The 24,787-nt window shown below is 37.4% G+C and overlaps 3 protein-coding genes across 3 annotated transcripts; all 3 read left to right on the forward strand.

Moving 5' to 3' along the window:
• Positions 1-2,291: 2,291 nt before the first annotated feature.
• On the forward strand, positions 2,292-4,070 carry LOC148191690 (GTP cyclohydrolase 1-like). The gene is made up of 2 exons (XM_088101002.1): positions 2,292-2,505; positions 2,632-4,070. The coding sequence occupies exons 1-2, from the start codon at positions 2,292-2,294 to the stop codon at positions 3,810-3,812; spliced, it is 1,395 nt and encodes a 464-aa protein (XP_087957128.1). The 3' UTR covers positions 3,813-4,070.
• A 3,652-nt stretch (positions 4,071-7,722) lies between these two features.
• LOC124826102 (uncharacterized) lies at positions 7,723-13,143 on the forward strand. Its single transcript, XM_088100981.1, has 2 exons — positions 7,723-10,147; positions 12,686-13,143. The coding sequence occupies exons 1-2, from the start codon at positions 7,723-7,725 to the stop codon at positions 13,141-13,143; spliced, it is 2,883 nt and encodes a 960-aa protein (XP_087957107.1).
• Positions 13,144-14,699: 1,556 nt separating this feature from the next.
• LOC148191691 (uncharacterized) lies at positions 14,700-15,953 on the forward strand. The gene has a single exon (XM_088100513.1). It carries the CDS (start codon positions 14,700-14,702, stop codon positions 15,951-15,953), a length of 1,254 nt encoding a protein of 417 aa, XP_087956639.1.
• Positions 15,954-24,787: the final 8,834 nt, after the last annotated feature.

The raw sequence follows: 24,787 nt of genomic DNA on the forward strand, positions 1-24,787 counted from the left end.
CTTTAATCTTATAAGATATTCACATATAAGTATCATAAATCTTAAATAAGAATTGTCTATGAAAGTTATAGAAGTGAAATTTATGACACTTGCATTAAAGTAAAAGTTGATAGGAAATCTTAATGGTGATGTACAAACAAAAGGTAAATTATTTAATTATTATCAAATTGATGAATTAAGTGTTATCATTAATACATGTGTATATATGTAATGTAATTAATACATGTACAAAAGTTAATGTTATATTATGTCTGATGAATATAATAAATAGTATAAATAGTTATCTCTAAATAAGATGATATTAGACTTTTTTTTTTATGAATTTTGACATTTTAATTATTCAAAGTCTATCAATAATTTGTCATTATATAAAAATTTATTTAAAAAATAAAATAAAAATACAAAGTATGAGAAACCATACAAAATCTATGATAAAAATCTCACTTTATGAAACATTAGACAAATTATTTCTATTATAAAGAAAGAACTAAACAAATACATAAGGATAAAATATTAAGTAAATAATTATTTCAGTATAATAAATATTTCTTTATTTTTCTTTTAGAATAATAAGTAAAAATTTATAGTCTTAATATAAAAATTTTAATTCCGTAAATTTTGTATAAACTCTAATAATAATTAATATAACTGAATACATGTTTAGTTTTTATTTATTATAATATTTATTTGTTAAGAAAAAACAAATATTAATATATAATTATCATTAGAGTAACTAAGATCTTAAACTAACAAAAACAAAAGAATAAAGGGTAAAATGTTTTGTTCAATTACCTTAATCATTAAAGGAGTGATTATCCCTCTACGACCCCATCTTCTCCGTACACCTTTCCAATTTTTTTTAAAATTCTAAATGTACCCTTTTTACTTTTTATCTTTTAAAACCTTAATCTCAATTCTCTCTCACTTTCACTTTTTTTTTTCACTCTACAAGTCCCCACCCCCTACTGTACCTTTCTCTTTTTCTCTTTTAATTTTCACTTCTGTTAATACAAAATTTGATAGGAATTTTTTTTTGCATGGTATTAGACAGAAAAAATTTGATAGATATTTTTTCTTTTATTTAATTTTTATTTTGTACTCAACAAACATATTTTTATTTCATTGCACCATTGTAAGCACAAATGTAATTTTAAGCATATATTTTCAAGTTTGATTATTTAAAGACAAGGAAGTGGGGAAGAAAGTTTTAACAGATTATATTATGGAATCATGATACTTCAAAACTCATCAAAGTTATAAATGTTTTAAATTATACCATGAAAAATTTGTTTTCTCTGTCAAATTTTGTATTAACGGAAGTGAAAATTAAGGGAAAGAGAGAAAGTGACAGTGAAAGATGGAGACTTGCTGCTGAGAGTTAAAAGGGAAAGTGAAAGTCAGAGAGGATTGAAATTAGGATTTTAAGAAATAAAAAGTAAAATTGGTAAAAGTAAAAAGTAAAAAGAATAAATTTAGAATTTAAAAAAAATTGGAAAGGTACAGAGAGAAGATGGGGTGATGTGGAGGGAGCATCACTCTCATTAAAGAAATTAAAAATATAACAAAATTAAAGTTTTTGTATAAAAAATGCATTTCTTTCACGTACTAAAACGAAATATGTTAGTACTTTTTGTTTTGAATATTATTTACCGTAAATGATTGGCTTAAAGCATTGCCTTTGTTGGTTTATTGTGTAAGAATATTTTGATTTGGAAGCATGATACTCAAGTAAGTTTAATATCTTGAATTTTGTAAGACCTTTCCATCAAAAACATGTTAAAAACATACATTTATTCCAGAAATTAAAAAAATATCTAACTATAAATTTAAAAAAACTTTTTTATTGGATTTAAAATGGTTAGCAAGTCTTAAAAAAGATGTAACACCTTGAATTCACAAAATATAAAGTAGAATTTTGAGTGATAACTCTTAAAAACAACTGGTCTTAGAAACAATTTCTTCATAATTAAGAAACACAAATTGTCAAGCAAAATAAATACTTACGTAAAATATATTTAAGACATAATTAAATAAAAGTAAAAAATATAATGGTAAGAGAGGAAACAATTGAATAAAACATGTATATTTATAACCTATGCTTATATTAAATATTAATGATACAAATAATTAATGTATTAATGATAAAATTAATTACCTTGAAATTTACGTTATATTTGATAATTAATGTATTAATGAAAAAATTAATTACTTTAATATATGCCAACACATCATGCATTTATAAATAGGGAGCATAGCACAAAGGAAAGATGAGCAAGAGAAAGTGTGTTTCAATGGGGCATTTGGATGAAGATAGTTTAATTTGTGATGTTGGAAATGGAGTGAGCATGAGTGGTGATGAAGAGTGTTTGGAGAAAAGGGTCAATACATCTTCCATTCAAGATGCTGTCAAAGTTCTCTTGACTGCTCTAGGGGAAGATATCAACAGGGAAGGCATCATAAAGACGCCACTTCGTGTTGCCAAGGCCCTTTCCGAAGGAACAAGAGGTCATTATATTCCTTTCTTATTACTGAGATATAAAAAAAAAAATCATTTTCTAGAATTGCTTTATGAAATAAAAATTGTAGTATGTTACCAAAATTATTGATTAGAAGGGTCTTATGATCTAACAGGTTATGTTAAAAGTGTTAAGGAAATTGTGGAAGGTGCATTATTTCCTGAAGGCGGAGTAGAAAAGAACAAAGTTGGTGATGCAGGAGGAGTGGGTGGACTTGTGATTGTGAGAGACCTTGACTTTTACTCCTACTGTGAGTCTTGCATGCTACCATTCTATTTCAAGTGTCATGTGGGCTATGTCCCTTCTGCTCAAAGAGTTCTCGGTTTAAGCAAACTCTCTCGTGTCACCGATGTCTTTGCAAAACGTCTCCAAGAGCCTCAGCGTCTTGCAAATCAGGTCTGTTCCGCTTTGCATGAAGGAATACAACCCACAGGCGTTGCTGTTCTGCTTCAATGCAAACACATTCCCTTTCCAGACATGGAATCAAATTCTCTTCACTCAAACCACAAAGGGGTCCTGGGAATACTCGTTTCTTCAGGCTCTGGTGTTTTTCAAAACAAAGATGCAAACTTGTGGACTGACTTTTTCGGTCTCCTTAACTTTAGGGGCATTGACAAGGACAAAATTATTGATAAGGGGTCATTGGACCACTGTTGGTGTCCTTCTTTCTCTTCTAAAGTTTCACCAAAGAATGAAGAAATGAACCCTGCTATGGTCACTGCAGTAGCTTCAATTCTCAAGTCTTTAGGTGAGGATCCAACTAGGAAGGAATTACAAGGGACTCCTGCTAGATATACCAAGTGGCTGATGAACTTCCAATGTAGTAGCATTGAGAGCGCGCTGAATGGTTCGCTTGGGAATGGTGCTTTGAACACTAATGGGGTTGTAGGTTTTGATGAAAACATACACTCAGAGCTGAACTTGCCTTTCTTGTCACAGTGTGAGCATCATTTGCTTCCATTTTATGGTGTTGTTCACATAGGATACTACATTTCCAAAGGGTTTCATCCCATTGAGAAAAGGCTCTTGCAGTCAATAGTGCACTTTTATGGTATTAAGCTGCAGGTTCAAGAAAGGGTGACCAAGCAGATCGCAGAAACGGTTTCTGCACTGATAGGTGGAAATGTGATAGTAGTGGTGGAAGCAAGTCACACCTGCATGATCTCTCGAGGAATTGAGAAGTTCGGTAGTAATACTGCTACCGTTGCTGCATTGGGACGCTTTTCGACTGACCTTGCTGCAAGGGCTGTGTTCCTCAACAGTATTCCGAAGGCCATATATATTTCAGAACATTGATGATTTTCAAAGGGTTATGTTCGCAGAATAGGAATTTCAACAGTTCAGTGTCAAATTGCTGTAAAAAATAAAATGCCTTCTCTTAATAAGCATTGTTGTTTTAATGATCCAATACAACCGAGCTGAGCCAGAGCAGCGAGGATTCAATGACAAAACTAAATTTCTTGGTTTCTCAAACATCACTTTAAAGTTATTTTATAATTAATTAAGTTATACTGCAAGTTAATTCTATTTATTTCATAAGGAGTTCATATCCTATATTTTAGTCCTTCGGCATCACTCTTCCGAAAATAAGATCCATTAGTCATGAATTAGAATTTTTAAATCTAAAAATATTAAAATAAAGCCTTAAAATGCCTAGTTTTATCTTCGATATAATTTCTTGTTGACTGGGATATATATACCTGTAAGAAAATAATATTCTTAACGTGTAAGAATTAATTTCTTCTTTTGTACAAAATTACTTGCATTTTATAAGTTTTTTTGTATGTCAATGCAAAAAAGCAGAAGTGCGAGACACTTAAGATCTGCTAAGAAAAAAAGGAATTAATGAGCACTGAATCAGAAAGATAAAAAAACATTAATCCACTTAGCAAAATAGTAAAATAGTCTATTTCTTTAACGTATGTTAAGAGGATACTACTAGCAAAGGATCATATAAACAAAAAAAAAAACATGTTGAGATAAACTTAAATTTTTCTTATTTTATTAATTTTGAGTGTGATTATAAGATCAGCAAATCTTTTATTTGAGTGATATATTTAGAGACATGCTTGACTTTTTAACTTACGTAAATTCTTAACTTTTTTTGTTAGACAATTTTGGCATGGCATATATGTTCTTTATAATTTCCATTCTTTATAATTTCCATTCTTGTTATCATGTTTATTGTCTTCTGCATTCTTACATTTATTGCATGTCATTTGCTAGTGTCTATTGGTTTGAGTGCTTATACCCTTTGTTTTTCGATTTTATTTGGTCAATCTAGTTGTGACTCTATTGTTCTCATTGTTCATAAACTGTGGAGGAGCTGAGAAGGAATTGTTCTTATGCACCTTTCACCATTTAAAATATTAATTAAATTATTTTTTTATAAAAAATAAAACTTAGTTATCTTTTCTTCTTGAAAGAAACCATTGATTGAAACTCAACTGCCATTGATTGATGAAAAACTATATTTTAGTTAAGTTAGTGTATTGCATCATGTTTCATGTTAATCTTTATTTGTTGTTGCAGGTACAAGATGCTCCCATATCTATTTTGCTATAGTCTACATGATGGACATTATTGTCATGCTTTTATAAACATACAAGTAAAGGAAACAATTGATTCCAGTACTAATAGATAGAATGCAAGTCAAACACTATTGATGTTTATTCTTTTGCAATTTTTTAAGTAGTTTATGATTGATTCATGTAATGCATCAACAGTAAAAGATAATCAGTTCGTATTATTTGATAAATTAATACTATTTTTTTGGCAATTTGGTAGTTGTGTTTGAAACTTCTAGTCATTAGATGCATATATGGGATCATTTAATTTTTTTTTATAGAACCATAAAATTACATATGAATTCTTCTGTAAATAATTATATACGGATTTATCCGTATGTAATTACATACCGATTTTTTCGTATGTAATTACATATCGATTTTTTCGTATGGAATTACATACAGATATATCCGTATATAACATACCTACAACCCTTTTACATACAAATTTTTATTCGTATGTAATTTGTATGTAATACCATTTTATATACAGATTTTGAAGGTTACATGTGAATTTTGGTTGTATGTAACTGCGATTTTTCTTGTAGTGATTATTAATGAAGTGCAACACATGATTTGGATGTTGATAATTGAGTGATTGATGTGTGTGTGTGATATTATCAATATGGTGTGTTGGTTTGTTGGTAGGAGTATTGTTTAGGATGGAATGGATGTGAATTCAATTCTTAGAGAGAAGAGTTTCAGAGAAACTTAGATTTTAATTGTATTTTTGGCCCAAGGGCAAAATGATCTTTCACCTTTATTAATTGGTGTAGAAATTAATATAAGGGGTATAGAAAATAAAAGAATAAAATTAAAATTTGAAAGTTAAGAGATTATGTGAATCTTTTTGGAAGAGCTAGTTGTTGATTTATTTTAAAAAGTAGTTGAGATAAAATATGAGAGAAAATTTTGGTGGTTTTATAGATTATGTAACGATGTGGATGAATGTTTTATTGTTATGTTGAGTTTATTTGTCATTCATATAGTGTGTTATTATTAGTTGTTATAATAGTAGCTTATCCATACCTGTCTGTTTTTGTTTTTGAGTCTTGCGATGATCGGTATGTGATAACGGTAATTTTTACCATTATCTTTGAACCAATTCGTGTACCAAATCTACCCTTTTTAAGCTTGAAACATGTTTAATCCTCCATTATCTTCTATGTTTGCGAATAAGTCTAGCTTAAGCGTTACATACAAGTTTTCTTCATTAATTCCTCAAATTTGTAGGCGAATTGCAAGCGTTTAGAGAAGTACTATATTCACCAAGAATGGGAGCAAGAAAAGGATTCAAAAGCAGGATCTGATGGAGCAGGAAAGGAAGTTCACGCCTAAGAGCCCAAGAAGAAGGAGGAAAAATGCCAATTTCTGCGCAAGCCTCGCGCCCGGGCGCGACCAAGAGGGCGCCCGGGCGCGCCCATCTGCGAAAGCTTCGCGCCTGGGCGCGACCAAGAGGGCGCCCGGGCGCGACAATCTGCGCGAGCTCCGCGCCTGGGCGCGAGAAAGAGGGCGCCCGGGCGCGACCTTCTGCGAGAGCTTCGCGCCTGGGCGCGACTGAGGAGGGCGCCCGGGCGCGAACTCTGCTGACCTGGAACCCTAGATCTATTTAAAGCATTCTGTAACTGAGGGTGGTATCTTCTTGACGGCTGAAGCTTGGAACACCATTTTCGGACCTAAGGGAGCTGGTTTTGGGCAGTGGAAACTCTCCATCCTTCCTCCTTGGATCACCATTCTTCCATTTTTCTCCATTGTAAGCTCAAGTTCTCCATGACTATGGAGAACTAATTTCATTTTGTTGGGGAATGATGTAGTTACGAAACTTTCATGTAATTGCACTTGAGTTTAATGAATTTAAGCTTCCTTCAATTGATTGTGAGTGTTTAATTTCCTTCTCTTAAAGCTTGTTGTGACTTGATCAACCATAACATGATTCTAAGATTTGCTAGATATTGGAAAGTATTGTGTGGGTCTTGAACTGGAATTAACACCTAAAGGAGATTGTATCTAGGAATGGAGCTTGATGCTTTAGTTGTCTTAAACCTTTAATCGTAATGCAGATGAACTTTCTAGGTTACCAAGGAATTGGGATTGAAAGAAGTGAGTCTAGGCTTTTTCTACCAAGAAATTGGGTCTAAGTATATTTGGAAGGTTGACAAACACAATTAATTGATGAAGTAGTGATGTGCATTTGCATGATAGCGTAGTAATTACAATCATTCTCCAACATCTCATCCATATTGTTTCATTATCCATTATCCATTTTCAATCTTTTAGCCTCTAAGACGTTCATTTTATCGCATATATTTGAATTGGAATTTTATTACACTTGAATCATACCAAAATGATGTATTCTTAGTCTAAGTTAGTTAACTTATTATACGGTTTTAAAGTATTACACGAGTCTCTTGGGAAACGATATCCGGTCTTACCGGTTTTATTACTTTGAACGATTTGGTACACTTGCCAAAGAGTTAACAAGTTTTTGGCGCCGTTGCCGGGGACTCGGTGTTAGTACTTTACTGTTGTGTAATTCTTAACCAACTTAGGCTTTATTTTTTTTATTCTTTTTACTGTGAATAAATTTGTTTAGTGATCTTTAAGTTAATCTTGTGCTCTAGTGTTGTTGTTTCTAGTGAATGCAGAGAAAAATTCGTACTAGAAGCACACCATCACTTGAACCTCTTCTATTGGATCCTGAAGTTGAAAAGACAGCAAGAAGAAACAATAGCCAAAGAAGGAGAGAAAACAGAACTTCGAGAAACATTTCTCCCGCACCTGTAATCTCTGAGCAACCAAACTTTTCCACAGCTCATCAGGAAATGGGGGATATGGGTGACGATATGAATGGCAATGGTGATAGACAAGCAAGGCGCACCTTGGAAGACTACTCTACTTTCGCAGGACCGCTCCACTTTAATAGTATTGCTCGACCACGGGTAAATGCTGTGAACATGGAAATGAAGCCTGCTCTCATCCATCTGGTGCAGAGTAATCAATTCAATGGTCTATCACACGAGAATCCTTATAATCATTTGGCAACTTTCTTGGAAATTTGCAACACTGTAAAGATCCATCAAGTGCCAGATGAGGCAATAAGGCTCAGCTTATTTCCATTCTCCTTGGGAGGCAATGCGAAGATGTGGCTAAACTCTTTCCCTGAAAATAGTTTCACTACTTGGGAGGATGTTGTGGCAAAATTCCTCAACAAATTCTTTCCACAGTCCAAGGTTAACAAAGGGAAACAGGAGATTTCATCTTTTCAGCAGGATGTCAATGAGACTCTGAGTCAAGCCTGGGACAGATTCAAAGGGCTACTGAGAAAGACACCCACTCATGGGTTTGATGAGCCTACCGTTCTCAACATGTTTTTGGGAGGATTGAGATCCCAAACCAAATTGATGTTAGATGCCTCAGCTGGAGGAAATATCCGTTGGAAGACACCAGAAGAAGCCCATGAGCTAATAGAAAACATGGCTGCAAATGACAGTGAATTGCAGAATGAAAGGGCTCAGCAAAAAGGCGTGTTTCAACTACAATCTCAGGATGCTCTACTAGCCCAAAACAAGATAATGACCCAACAGCTTGAAGCGCTCATGAACAAACTCTCTCTATTGCCAAAAGAACTCCAGAATGTTTCACAAGCCCAACATCAAGGGTGTGAATTGTGTGGTGGAGAACATGCTAATGGTCATTGTGCTATGCAGGTCAATACCCAAGAAGACGTGAACTATATGGGTAATCAAAACCGTAACAATCAATATAATCAAGGATGGAGACCGCACCCAAGCATGGGCCAAGGACAAGCTGGACCTTCAAACAGACCACCTCAACAACAATACCAACCACACCCCTCTCTATCAGATAGGACCTCTAAATTGGAGGACACTCTTCAACAATTCATGCAAGTATCCATCTCCAACCACAAAAGCACGGAAGCATCCATAAGGAATTTGGAGATACAAGTTGGCCAACTGGCCAAGAAGCTAGAAGAAAAACCTGATAAGAGTTTTGGAGCTAATACTGAAACCAACCCAAAGGAGGAGTGCAAGGCAATCACTACAAGAAGTGGTAAGTTATTAGTGAGTGGAGAGAAAAAGAACTCAGAAGAGAGTGATGAAAGAAAAGATGAAAATGAGACGAAGAGTGAGAATAGAAAAGAAGAAGAGAATGAGAGAAAAGAAAATGAGAATAGTGTTAGTGGAGAGAAACAAAAAGAAGAAGAGGATGAGAGAAGAAAAAGAAAAGAAAAAGAAGTTGAGAGGCCCCTTCCCTATCCACAAATATACACAAGAAAGGATAAAGAAAAGCAGTTTGGACGGTTTATGGATATCTTCAAGCAATTGGAGATAAAAATACCATTCTCAGAAGCACTACAGCAAATGCCGGCCTATGCAAAATTCATGAAGGAACTCCTCACTAAAAAGAGGAAATACATTGAGGAAGAGACCATTGAAGTTCAAGGTAACTGCAGTGCCATTATCCAGAAGCTCCTCCCTCCTAAATTCAAGGATCCTGGTAGCTTCACTATTCCCTGTACTATAGGTAAGCTAGCTATTGGAAAAGCATTGATCGATTTGGGTGCAAGCATCAATTTGATGCCTTTCTCTTTATTTGAGAAAATTGGAGAGCTTGAACTCAAACCTACTCGGATGAGCCTACAATTGGCAGACAGATCCATCAAGTATCCACTTGGTGTAGTGGAGGATGTTCTTGTACGAGTAGATAAATTTGTGTTTCCAGTGGATTTTGTTATCATGGAAATGGAGGCGGATGTGGAGGTACCACTCATCCTTGGAAGGCCATTCATGAAGACAGCAAGAGTTCTCATCGATGTTGATGATGGTAAGCTCAAGGTGAGGGTGGAAGATGAAGAGGTGAATTTTAATGTTTTTGAAGCAATGTCTCATCCCACTGATGAGGGAGCTTGCTTTCAAGTTGATGTGCTTGACGAAGCCTGCGTAACGGTAGAAAGGGAGATACATGTGTCGTCCCCGCTGATAAAAACACTCATAGATGCACGTGAATCTCTCAATGAAGAAGAAGAGAAAATGATTGAAGAACGTTTAACAGATTTGGATGTGCTGAAGGAGATCCCATCTAATGAAGTACAGATCGAAGATATAAAGACTGATGTCATGATGGAAGAGAAGAAGCTTGAACTAAAAATTTTACCCTCTCACTTAAAGTATGTTTTTCTAGATGAGGGTAACAACAAGCCTGTTATTATCAGCAGCTCCTTATCATCTGCTGAAGAGAAAAAGTTGATCGAAGTGTTGAAAAGAAACAAAGGAGCTGTAGGATGGTCTATCTCTGATTTAAAGGGGATAAGTCCAACCTATTGCATGCACCGTATTTTTATGGAAGATGATTTTAAACCAGCAACTCAACCTCAAAGAAGGCTAAATCCAGTCATGAAAGAGGAGGTGAGAAAAGAGGTTCTCAAGCTTCTTGAGGCAGGGATCATTTATCCTATCTCTGATAGCACATGGGTAAGTCCTGTGCAAGTGGTCCCGAAGAAGGGCGGCATGACAGTTATATGTAATGAGAAGAATGAGCTTATACCTACACGAACTGTCACTGGTTGGAGAATGTGCATTGACTACCGGAAGTTGAATAAGGCCACCAGAAAAGACCATTTTCCACTCCCCTTTATGGATCAAATGCTGGAGAGATTAGCAGGGCAAGCTTTCTACTGCTTTTTGGACGGTTATTCTGGCTATAATCAAATAGCTGTAGATCCAAAAGATCAAGAAAAGACCGCATTCACATGCCCCTTCGGTATATTCGCTTATAGAAAGATGCCTTTTGGGCTTTGCAATGCCCCTGCCACCTTTCAAAGATGCATGCAAGCTATATTCTCCGATCTTGTGGAGAAATGTATAGAAGTCTTCATGGACGACTTCTCAGTGTTTGGAAGCTCATTTGACTTATGTCTGGCTAATTTAGAAACGGTGTTGAAGAGATGCATCCAAACCAACCTCATTCTTAACTGGGAGAAATGTCACTTCATGGTAACAGAAGGGATTGTTTTGGGGCACAAAATTTCTTCCAAAGGAATTGAAGTGGACATAGCTAAAGTGGAAGTCATTGAAAAGCTTCCACCACCAACTAATGTGAAAGGAATTCGAAGCTTTCTTGGGCATGCTGGCTTTTATAGAAGATTCATTCAAGATTTCTCCAAGATTGCTAAGCCCTTAAGCAATCTCCTTGTAAAAGATACACCATTTGAACTGAATGAGGAATGCTTGAAGGCATTTGAAGCATTGAAAGCCAAGCTAATTTCCGCTCCGGTGATCATATCTCCTGATTGGAACAAAGATTTTGAATTGATGTGTGATGCTAGTGACTATGCTATTGGTGCAGTGCTTGGACAGAGAAGAGAGAAAGTGTTCCACACAATCTACTATGCAAGCAAGGTCTTGAATGGAGCTCAACTAAAGTATGCAACCACTGAAAAGGAATTTCTTGCCATAGTGTATGCATTAGAGAAATTCAGACCATATCTCATAGGTTCAAAGGTGATTATTTACACTGATCATGCTGCTATCAAGTATTTGCTTACCAAGCCTGATTCCAAACCAAGATTGATAAGATGGGTTCTTATGTTGCAAGAATTTGATTTGGAGATCAGAGATAAGAAAGGAAGCGAAAATGTCATTGCTGATCATCTCTCAAGACTTGTCAATAATGAAGTTACAACTAAAGAAAGAGAAATCCGTGAAGAGTTTTATGATGAGAACTTGATGATGGTCCAACAAAGGCCCTGGTTTGCTGACATAGCTAATTTCAAAGCTGCGGGAATCCTTCCAGATGATCTTTCATGGCAACAAAAGAAGAAATTCTTAAATGATGCTAAGCAGTTTGTTTGGGATGACCCCTATCTATTCAAACTAGGAGCTGACAATCTCTTGAGGCGGTGTGTTACTGAAGAAGAATCAGCAGAAATCTTGTGGCATTGCCATAATTCACCCTATGGAGGACACTTCAATGGTGAAAGAACAGCTGCCAAAGTCCTCCAATCTGGATTTTACTGGCCTACTATATTCAAGGATGCTTATGCCCAAGCCAAGCGTTGTGATAAATGTCAAAGAGTGGGCACTATCTCAAGAAGGCATGAAATGCCACTACAAAGCATCCTGGAAGTTGAGGTTTTTGATTGTTGGGGTATTGACTTTGTCGGTCCCCTACCTTCATCTTATACTAATGAGTATATTCTGGTTGCAGTAGACTATGTGAGCAAATGGGTGGAAGCAGTAGCATGTCAAAAGAATGATGCAACCACTGTGATTAAATTCTTGAGGAAAAACATATTTTCAAGATTTGGGGTGCCAAGAATTCTTATCAGCGACGGAGGATCACATTTCTGCAACTATCAGCTTGAAAAGGTACTAAAAAACTATGAGGTGAAGCATAAAGTTGCTTCCCCATATCATCCTCAAACCAATGGGCAAGCGGAAGTATCAAACAGAGAAATCAAGAGGATTCTAGAGAAAACTGTTTCTTCTTCCAGGAAGGATTGGTCATTAAAACTGGATGATGCTCTGTGGGCCTACAGGACTGCAATGAAAACACCTGTTGGGATGACTCCCTTTCAACTAGTCTATGGCAAATCTTGTCATTTACCGGTGGAGATGGAGCACAAAGCTTATTGGGCCCTGAAGTTCTTGAACTTTGATTCTACCTTGTCTGCGGAAAAGAGAAAGTTGCAATTACAGGAGTTGGAGGAAATGAGATTGACAGCTTACAATAACTCCAAGAATTACAAAGAGAAGGTTAAGTTGTATCATGACAAAAAGCTCTTAAAGAGAGAGTTTCAACCTGGCCAACAAGTTTTACTCTTTAATTCCAGATTCAAGATTCTTCAAGGCAAACTGAAATCAAAGTGGTCTGGACCGTTCATCATAAAGGAGGTAAAGCCCCATGGGGCTATTGAGTTGGTTAACCCTGCAGCAGATGATCCAAACAAAAGTTGGGTGGTAAATGGACAGAGGCTGAAACAGTATCTAGGCGGTGAGATTCAGCGTCTCACAACAATCATTCACCTCTCAGATCCATGAGCATCAGTGTGTCAAGCTAATGACGTTAAACAAGCGCTTACTGGGAGGCAACCCAGCTTTCTAACCTTTTTTCAGTGATTTTGTGGTATTTGTGTGTGTTGTTGATTGTTTGTTTGTGTTTTAGAGCTTGTTAAATTTTATCTGTGTGAAAGCATGTTAGTGTGTTGTGTAGCTTGAGCTGTGAATAGTGTGATTGTGTTGTGTTTTGAATTCCAATTTGCTTGTTTTGGAGAATGTTGAAAATTTGTGAAACTGAACACCTTCAAATTGATTCTTCAAGTGAATTTCCCTTCTTGAAGATTTAAGCAAACGTGTTTGATAAAAATAAGGTGTTCTGGGGTGTTTTGAGAGCAAGAGAATGCAAAAATCAAAAAATGGTACTGTGAGTTGAGCCATTCTGCAGTCTGCTGAAATTCTGCAGAATTCACGCCCAAGCCCCCCTGACCAGGCGCGCCCAGGCGCGAGTCATCAGTGTGCTGGTCGCGCCCGGGCGCGAGAAAAGGGGCGCCCGGGCGCGACATGTGCAGGCCCAATATGTTCTGATTTTAAGTGCACAGGTCAGATTTTCCCTCATTTTCAAACCCTAATTTCCAGCCTTCTCTCCCTCTCTCTCGTGCCTACTCTCTCAAAAACCCCAAAAACCACCATACCCTTCCATCTAAGCCACACAAACTACCACCAATCAACAACATTCCCACTCACCATTGTGAACTCTCTCACTTAGTAAACCTATTCCCAACTCAACCCATCCACTCAACTTTATCACTTCCATTGTGAACTCTCACACCCACTTATTCTCTTCACCAAACATCCATTTTCTTTGGGTAATCACGGTCAAGCTCTCAACCCTCTCAAGATCCCCAAATTCAAATTCAAATTCAATTCTCCAAATCAAGTAGGTTGTGTTTTCTTTTGCTTGTTTTGAATATCCTTTGCTTTCATTTGTTGATTGTTGTTTGAATTAGACTAGGATTTTACAATTGAACCGCTTGAATGCTTGATTGATGATTGAAAAACTGGAAAAACCCACTGCCATTGAGTTCTGCACTCTGCAGAAACTCGCGCCCGGGCGCCCCTAGCAAGTCGCGCCCAGGCGCGACTGGCTCGGCCAAAATTATGGCCATGCTTTGATCTTCAATAGTTTTTCCATTTTCTCTGTTTCATCTGTGCTTTAATTGCTTTGTTTTGGTTCGTGTGTTTAATTGAATTGCTGGCATATTGGTTTGATTTCAGAAAACCCTTAAAAACTCACAAAAACAGGTAATGAAGAAGGACAATTCTGCAGAATTTTTCTGCAGAAGTCGCGCCCAGGCGCCCCTAGCAGGTCGCGCCCGGGCGCGACTGGTTCGGCCAACATTTGGCCTTGGGTGTGCTTTTCATACATTTTGTTTATTTTTGTCTTTTGATTTCCTTGTAATTGTTTGTGATTGAGTGTCTTAATTGTTTGTGTTTGCTCGTGAGCCTTGAATGCACAACCATTGTACAAATGTTACATCTCACTTTGATCTTTCTGTGTTTCCTCCTCACATTCACAATCCTTGAATGTTTGTGCAGAAATGGCCTCTGTTTCAGGAACCAAAAGAATCAAAACCACAGCAACAAAGAGGCAGAAGCAAAAGAAGCATTCCAAACCTCAAACCTTCCTCTCTCAGAGACACAAGAAAAATTTTGAGGAGTCTCAAAACAGACGGCTCCTTATGGAAAGAGTAGTAGAACAGCTACCTCGGGAGGAACCACAATTTGCCCAAGAGGTGTGGCGTCGACATTGGAGCAATCTTATCTCCTTTCCTGAACCGACTAATATTGATGTAGTCCGGGAATTCTATGCCAATGCTCGCAGCTATTTAGACGAACCACAACCGTTCACAAGTTATGTGCGAGGGAGGCCAGTAGCTTTTGATGCAAACATCATCAACTCTTTCTTGAACACTCAGTGGCCCGGGGGAAATTCAACATGTCATTACTCAGACGCCAACAGAACAGATTTTGCAGGGATAGACTATGAGGAGGTTGAGAGGACCTTGTGCCTCCCCAGAGGACACTTTCATAGAAACAGACAGGGACAACCACTGCATATCAAGCGTTCCTTTCTTACACCTCTCGCCAAATATTGGATGGCATTCATTCATGCCAACATATCTCCGTGCTCCCATATGTCTGACCTCAATGTAAGTAGAGCACTCCTCCTTTTCCTTATATTGCAGGGTAAGCCAATCAATGTGGGTAACATTATTGCACACGAGATCAATGACTGTGCCAATACTGCCCTGAGCAACACTCCACTAGGCCACCCATCTCTGATCACTCACCTATGTGAGATTGCTGGGGTTGATACGTCACTGCCTCCATTTGAGAAACCAAGGAAAACCATTGATCGACCCTATTACCTGCAATACTGCTTAATTGATGAGGACGGTCAGAACATTCCTGCACCCCAGCCACCACGAAGGCATCGGAGAAATCAGCCTGACCCACCTGCACAGCCTGAAGAAGACGGCCCACAAAACCCCTTCAATATGGCCGACCTTAATGCTAAGCTGGAAGCACTTCACAGGATGGGCCTCGCTCACGCAGACATGATGCGTCAAGTCTACGCCTCCTCTGTCCCAGGTTTCATGACTTCTGAGGAATATGCTGCAAGAGTAGCTTGGCCTGGGGACCAGACCTCTACTCATGGGGGAGCTGGAACATCTTCTGGAGCTCAAGCAATGGAAGAATCTGAAGAGGAAGATGAGGAGGAGCAATCTGAAGAGGAGGAGGAGCAATCTGAGGAGGAAGAAGAAGTGGAGGACACTGAGAGTGATTCTTGAGGAGACAGAAGAGACAATGAGACGGGCAGCTTTCATTTCTTTCATAAACAATTACTACTTTCATGCTTTAAATTCCGTAGTTAATTTTATTTCAGCACTCGTACTTTGGAACTTGGTTGAATGAACATGTTGATGAAAATGTTTCGAACTTGACTTGATTAGAAATCGCTTTTGTTTGCTTTTACTCTGTGAGACTTTGAAATTAGGATCGAGTTGGGTAGTTTCTTTTCACTGTGGTTACGCTCGACTGAATGAATTGCATGCGCTGTTCTTCTTGTGATTAATATGCATGGCATGGTGTTTGAAAACAAATTTGGAACCCTAAGTAACCTAGTGAGATTTTGTGCTCCAGAATTATTGTTGAATGTTATCACCTTAGAAGCATAATTGAGTTTTGCCTGATTTTCTCTGAAGTGGATCATTTACTTGTTCAATACACATGATCAAGGTTGTCTTGTTCTCCCTTTGTTGTCTTAAGTTTCTGAACCCAAAACCTATTGTAACCTTATGTAGCCCATCCATGAACCTTAAAAAGTAATCAGAAAAATTTGTAATCCTTCTACCTTAAGCTAAGATGAGCATTTAAGTGGGGTACAGGAAAATGGTTCAAGTTTGGGGTATTTGAGGTGAAAAAAAAAAAAAAAAAAAAAAAAAAAAAATTTACTACAAAAAGGGAAAAAGAAGGAAGATTTGCTTACAATTGGTGGAAGTAGCCTAGAAAAACCAAAGCTCCTTCTTAACCTAACCCTTGTTGAGCCTTGAATGTTCTTGTACCTAAATTTTATAGGTAAGTGGGTTCATTGTAAGGGAAATGAAAGGCAAAGTTCAATTGTGTGATATCGTGATGTTTGAGTGAGAGACACACATCCTTATACACCTGTGAAAGTGAGTGAAACAGTTCTTTTCAGAGGAAGGGTTCCATGTTAGTTGAGAAAATACTTTTGCCATGTGTGTTGGTCCCTCATAGATCATAGCTGATGTTTAAATTCTGTAATTTTGTGAGTACCACCAGTGAAAGTTTCACCTCTTGTGACTAAACTCTAGTCAACATGATGAGCAAGCATGATTGAATTTTTCTCTTGTTGAGTGATGAAGCATTGAAGTTGAGTTGTTGTTCAAACCAGTTCATTTTGTTTGTTTTTCTGCTTGAGGACAAGCATGATTTCAAGTTTGGGGTTGTGATAACGGTAATTTTTACCATTATCTTTGAACCAATTCGTGTACCAAATCTACCCTTTTTAAGCTTGAAACATGTTTAATCCTCCATTATCTTCTATGTTTGCGAATAAGTCTAGCTTAAGCGTTACATACAAGTTTTCTTCATTAATTCCTCAAATTTGTAGGCGAATTGCAAGCGTTTAGAGAAGTACTATATTCACCAAGAATGGGAGCAAGAAAAGGATTCAAAAGCAGGATCTGATGGAGCAGGAAAGGAAGTTCACGCCTAAGAGCCCAAGAAGAAGGAGGAAAAATGCCAATTTCTGCGCAAGCCTCGCGCCCGGGCGCGACCAAGAGGGCGCCCGGGCGCGCCCATCTGCGAAAGCTTCGCGCCTGGGCGCGACCAAGAGGGCGCCCGGGCGCGACAATCTGCGCGAGCTCCGCGCCTGGGCGCGAGAAAGAGGGCGCCCGGGCGCGACCTTCTGCGAGAGCTTCGCGCCTGGGCGCGACTGAGGAGGGCGCCCGGGCGCGAACTCTGCTGACCTGGAACCCTAGATCTATTTAAAGCATTCTGTAACTGAGGGTGGTATCTTCTTGACGGCTGAAGCTTGGAACACCATTTTCGGACCTAAGGGAGCTGGTTTTGGGCAGTGGAAACTCTCCATCCTTCCTCCTTGGATCACCATTCTTCCATTTTTCTCCATTGTAAGCTCAAGTTCTCCATGACTATGGAGAACTAATTTCATTTTGTTGGGGAATGATGTAGTTACGAAACTTTCATGTAATTGCACTTGAGTTTAATGAATTTAAGCTTCCTTCAATTGATTGTGAGTGTTTAATTTCCTTCTCTTAAAGCTTGTTGTGACTTGATCAACCATAACATGATTCTAAGATTTGCTAGATATTGGAAAGTATTGTGTGGGTCTTGAACTGGAATTAACACCTAAAGGAGATTGTATCTAGGAATGGAGCTTGATGCTTTAGTTGTCTTAAACCTTTAATCGTAATGCAGATGAACTTTCTAGGTTACCAAGGAATTGGGATTGAAAGAAGTGAGTCTAGGCTTTTTCTACCAAGAAATTGGGTCTAAGTATATTTGGAAGGTTGACAAACACAATTAATTGATGAAGTAGTGATGTGCATTTGCATGATAGCGTAGTAATTACAATCATTCTCCAACATCTCATCCATATTGTTTCATTATCCATTATCCATTTTCAATCTTTTAGCCTCTAAGACGTTCATTTTATCGCATATATTTGAATTGGAATTTTATTACACTTGAATCATACCAAAATGATGTATTCTTAGTCTAAGTTAGTTAACTTATTATACGGTTTTAAAGTATTACACGAGTCTCTTGGGAAACGATATCCGGTCTTACCGGTTTTATTACTTTGAACGATTTGGTACACTTGCCAAAGAGTTAACAGTATGACCTGTGGTTATATAGGAACAAAGGATATTGCAGATGTTCAGTATGCATGATATAGACGAGAGAGCGTGGGAAAGACTCAGACTTATTTAAAGTGTTTATGTTCTAAACTTTAGAAACAATGTTACTGGGTTTATTTTACTATGTTGTTTATTTCATTTATTTCGGTACTATGTAATTGCATAATCTTTATGCAACATCTAGGACTTTGTTTTAATTCTACACGTATTAAATAAAAAAGTTTTTATGAATATTGTTTCCCATGCTATAAAATTTTTGGAATATCTTAATTTTAATTATTATTCATAACATCCCAAAATGTGGGATGTTACACTAAGAGTTGAACTTAAAGGTGGCACCCTACACTCCTCCTTCTAGCCCAACTGTGGTTAGAACTCCGTTTCCAACAACAAATTTGGAACAACCTACCTCTCTACAAATTAATGGGTAGAACAGTTGTCACAACCGGGATCGTGACGGGACGACGAACCGAAAATAAACAGATTTAAGAAAAAGATTTTGAGAGTTGCCACCATAATTTATTCTGATAAACTATAGAAAACCGTAAAATAAAAGCGTGGTCTACAAAAACTAGATTTTAGATTCGAGAATCGGTTATGCATAAGAAAGGTATTAGCACTCTACTACGCTTGCCCAAAAGCAGTACCTTTAATTAAATGTAAAAAATTGACGTGGTTTTTCAAAATATTTAATTTTCCCTAAAAATAATAATACAAATAAACTAGTAAGAAAAAAATATTTTTGAAAAGTGAACCAAACAAGGATTGACCTTGCTTATTCATGATCACATAATTATGTTAAAAAAGAGTGGTTTAACAATATTGACATTTTTTTGTTTTAAAGATTTTTATACTTTTTATTTATTTTAAGAATGGTGGAAAAAAAAGAAAGAAACTGGTCATAGGTCAACGCGTACTTATACCCTTTATTTTATGATTTGTTATTACTTTTTTAAAAGAAAATATGTGATAAGACAATACTTTATCTTTGAAATTTTTTAAAATCATAAAATTTAAAATAAATGTCACGTGATGCGAGGATGTAACCAATACATAAAGAAACGAGGAAAGATATTCTTTTTATGATTTAAAAAGAAACTTTATTTGTGTGTAGTAAAAAAAATACCTTTAGAAAAACACTTCAAAGTACAATCAGAAGAGAAAGGTGTAGTGGTGACATACCTTTTTAGCTTTTGGTACTCCCCTAGTTCTTCCTTGGTAGTTTTTGTTGACAAAGCTCCTCTTGCGTGGGAACTTATTTTCCTCTATACTTATTTCTTCTCTTTCTACCTCTATTATTTCTAGGTGTCTCTCTCTATTTTTTTTTTCGTCCCTCTTTTCTATGACCGGGTGCATATTTATATACACATATTGTGATATTATGGTAATCTTGCCTTAATTTTGAATTAATTGAAAATGAACAAAATAGGAAAAGAAAACGTCTTGGTTGCAAAGAAACAAATCAAATAATAATATTCACGACATTGATTATAGTTATTGTTAAAAAGTTTGTCCACTTTTAAAATCATATTTTTCTCTTTAAAAAGAAACTGAGGCAGCAAATTATAATATAATATCAATATATTATTTCTAATTATCATTAGGAATATTGCTTATAATTATTGGCATAATATTGAATCAAATTATTACCATATTAAAACATTTCTTTATTTAGAAACAAATATTTCAAAAATATTTTCTAGTGATGTGTCTTATATTAAACTCTTGGGCTCAATTAAAGTTTGAAAATTATGCATACATATCATTTTTTAAGGAATTTTTTTTTTCGTTTCTTTCTTTACCCACCACTAATTATTATTCTTTTATTTTTATTTATTTACTTATCCAGATGAAATTGGGTGTTGACAATAGTGTTTTGACTCGAATGACGATTTTTTTGACCTCAACCAAGATGTTAGGCTCCTTGAGGACAATCAACCTTCATTTGATGAGAAAAAGATGATTTTCCCACTAGGGATCAAGCCAACCCAAGTCGCAAAGGTCGACAACCGCATAGGCAAATCAATCTTGGATCATATATTGTAGGTCCTGTAGTAAAATGCAAACCTATTTATTGGACATCATGCTTAACATTGACTTTGGTTTCCTATACCACATCCTCCCACAAGTCAAGCCCATGGCATAAAAAAAGGAAGCTCGAGGTGGGCATTGAGCTATAATAATGAAGAAGGTAGTTGCAATTCCCAATCCTAAGTAGTCCTCGACGAAACACACTATTAGTGTTGTACCTTGTTATGTGTCCACTCAGGAATCAACTCAAAAGGAAGACCTAGTCTAGAAGCAGAAAAAGCATTCATTATCAATATAAGTTCATTACAAATGCAAGTTAGAATTATAAATTCATTTACAGGTAGCAACTCTAGACCTAGACATCATCTACAAGAACATTATCAACCATGTCCTTATCCATGTCAAATCGTTCCATGTCCAAGCAAAAGTGAAGAAAGCCACATATTTCTTAGCTTACTCGCAGCCTTCAACATAAGCATCAAGCCTAGTAGCACCAAGCTTGGCCTTCTTAGCATTTAGCTTCTTGGCGGTCAAATGAGTAACCCCTTCCTCAAGGGTGTTGGTACTCATTTCATCCTTCTTGGCCTAATCCACTTGGCCATTGTTTTGGTTGAAAGAAACCGAGGGTCGGTCATCCTTCCTTCTCTACTCTATACCTCGATCGTCTAACCCACTTCAAGAACGTAATTCACACTGATCGGTTTTTGACCTGTAAAAGACACTCTAAAACTCAAGTCAGATATATTTCTCAAAGAGGTCTCAATTTGATTTAGGATAAAAAGTGTCTTTACTTGGACATCAAGCGTATATTTATAGGACTTATAACAATCAAACCCATTAATCAATCATTAATATCATATATTTATATTTGATATGGCAATCAAACCATTAATGTCGTATATTCATATTTGATACGACAATCAAACCACTAATGTCGTATATTCATATTTCATATGGCAATCAAACCATTAATTAACAATTAATACCTGCTAACTGCCCACAAATGACCGTTGCAGTCTTAATTAGACTTTAATTCTAAAACGGCTGCCTCGACCGATCAATTATGCATATCGATAAGTTGATTCTCGTTGTATTTCAAAACTGGTATATTTCATATAATACACAAGTCTCCCAAGCCCAAGCAAGCTCTTTATTGGAAGAGGTACACATAGATTATTATGAGCTTAAGAGAGGCCGCTCAAGTTGTATTAGGGAGTCTGTTTTGGATGTGTTATAAGTCTTCATTCCACTCTGCATCGAGCGGCGAACTCTAGGAGTTCACTTAGACCGTTTCCTAGGTCGAAGAGACTCGAGTGAGAGTTCACGGAGAACATTCCTCACCGGGGGACAAATACTAGGAGTTCACTTGGAATCGTTTCCTAGGTCGAAGAGGCTTTAGTGAGAGTTTACAAAGAATGTTCCTTACCGAGGGGCGGATGCTAGGAGTTCACTTGGAATCGTTCCTTAGGTCGAATAGGCTTCGGTGAGAGTTCACGAAAAACATTCCTCACCAAGTACCAGGAGTTCACTTGGAATCATTCCCTTTGTTGAAGAGGCTTCGGTGAGAATTCACGAAGAAAGTTCTTCACTAGAGTTAACTTTGAATCGTTCCCTAGGCCGAATAAGATTCGGTGAGAGTTCACGAAGAACATTCCTCACGGAGCGACGGAAGCTATGACTTCACGTAGAATCGTTCCCTAGGTCGAAGAGGTTTTAGTGAGAGTTCACGAAGAATGTTCCTCATCGAGGAACAGACGCTAGGAGTTCACTTGGAATCGTTCCCTAGGTCGAAGAGGCTTTGGTGAGAGTTCTCGAAGATCGTTCTTCACGAGGTGACAAACGCTAGGAGTTAACTTGGAATCGGTTCCTAGGTCGAAGAGGCTTCGGTGAGAGTTCACGTAGAATGTTCTTCATTGAGTGGTGGAGGCTAGGAGTTGGAATCGTTCCCTAGGTCAAAAAAGCTCAAGTGAGAGTTCACGAGGAATCGTTCCCTAGGTCGAAGAGGCTCGAGTGAGAGTTCACGAGGAATCGTTCCGTAGCAAGGGGCGGACGCGAGAAGTTCACTTGGAATCGTTCCCTAGGTTGAAGAGGCTCAGGTGAGAGTTCACGAGGAAACGTTCCTCATCGAGCAGCGGACGCAAGGAGTTCACTTGGAATCGTTCCCTATGTCGAAGAGGCTCAAGTGAGAGTTCACGAGGAATTGTTCGTCATCGAGTTGCAGACTCTAGGAGTTCACTTCGAATCGTTTCCTAGGTCGAAGAGGCTCAGGTGAGAGTTCACGAGGAATCGTTCCTCACCGAGGTTTGCACGCTAGGAGTTCACTTTGAATCGTTTCCTAGGTCGAAGAGGCTCACGTGAGAGTTCACGAGGAATCGTTCCTTACCAAGCGATGGACGCAAGGAGTTCACTTGGAATCGTTCCCTAGGTCGAAGAGGCTCAAGTGAGAGTTCACGAGGAATTGTTCGTCACCGAGTTGCGGACGCTAGGAGTTCACTTCGAATCGTTCCCTAGGTCGAAGAGGCTCAGGTGAGAGTTCACGAGGAATCGTTCCTCACCGAGGTTTGCACGCTAGGAGTTCACTTTGAATCGTTTCCTAGGTCGAAGAGGCTCACGTGAGAGTTCACAAGGAATCGTTTCTTATTGAGCGATGGACGCTAGGAGTTCACTAATTAGAATCGTTCCCTAGATCGAAGAGACTCAGGTGAGAGTTCACGAGGAATCGTTCCTCACCAAGCGACGGACACTATGAGTTCACTTGGAATTGTTCCCTAAGTCGAAGAGACTTCGATGAGAGTTCACGAAGAACGTTCTTGACCGAGCAGTAAGCTCTAGGTTGGCCAAGTGATTTGTATGCAGGCCTCTGTCACTTGCTCTGCTATATACCTCAATCGTTCAATCCACTTCAAGAACGTAATCCACACCGATCGGTTGTTGACTTGCAGAAGACACTCCGACGCTCAAGTCTAATATGTTTCTCAAAGAGATCTCAATTTGATTTAGGATAAAAAGTGTGTTTACTTGGACATCAATTGTATATTTGTAGTACTTATAACAATCAAGCCTATTAATCAATCATTAATACCATATATTCATATTTGATATGACAATCAAACCATTAATACCGTAAATTCATATTTGATACGACAATCAAACCATTAATGTCGTATATTCATATTTCATATGACAATCAAACCATTAATGTCTTATATTCATAGACAATCAAACCGTTAATTAACTATATTAATACATGCTAATATACTTGCTAACTACCCATAAATGATCATTGTGCTTTTAATTAGACTTTAATTACCTAAAACGATTGTCTCAATCGATCGACTATTCCTATCAATAAGTGGATTCTCATTGTAACAACGACCGCTATATTTCATATAGTCTCTCCTTTTTCAAGATTCCAAGCTTTCAAGTTAATAGTTTGGTTTTGGCTTGAACTTTGCTCCAACTCCAAATCCTTGTCAGAGAGGTTCTTGCCGAGGTCCCGGTTTAGGTCGGCCACCTCGTCCTTTCAGTCTTCAGCTTAGCCACATCAACCTTTAGGGCCTTAGGTTTATCCTCCTTCTCCTTCAATTTTTTTTCTCCCCTTCCTCCTTTTTGGAGTTCCAAGTCGATGATCATTCCCAAGTCTGCAACTTTAGCTAGGAGATCAATCCTTTCTTTCTCAAGCTCAACCACCTTAAGCATTAGTTGGCCCTTCTCAACAGCGTGGGCCTTCTAGTGGTGAAAAGTTGTCATCACTAGGCCATCATCAACCCCACCGAGTTCATGCAGTTCTTAAGGCCAGCCATGTTCAGTACCTTGATGAACAAAATCACCTCGCATCTTCAAGGGCTAGAGTGAGGGGTGCTAGAAGTAGATGTTGTAGCATGCTCTCCCTAGAAGTTTTAAGCATTACTTGTTTTAAGAAATTCAATTATAGAAATTATTATTTTCACTAATTTAATTTAATAAAAGTAAAGACATTAAAATTCTTATGCGGATTGCCATCAGGAAACTTCGGGATTAAACATATTACGAGACAAGAGTTAGAGAAATTAGCTTGTATTTCTTATACAAGGAGAGCTAACCTAACTTGTCTTTGCATATCAAATGTGGAACAGACCAAAATAAAGCAAACTGATCCAGATTATCAACCTTACTTTATTGTAATTTTTATTTTCATTTTTAAAATTTTC

Source organism: Vigna umbellata, chromosome 10 (genome assembly GCF_029865625.1).
Source record: "Vigna umbellata cultivar VRB3 chromosome 10, Vumbellata_1.0, whole genome shotgun sequence".
Taxonomy (NCBI): domain Eukaryota; kingdom Viridiplantae; phylum Streptophyta; class Magnoliopsida; order Fabales; family Fabaceae; genus Vigna; species Vigna umbellata.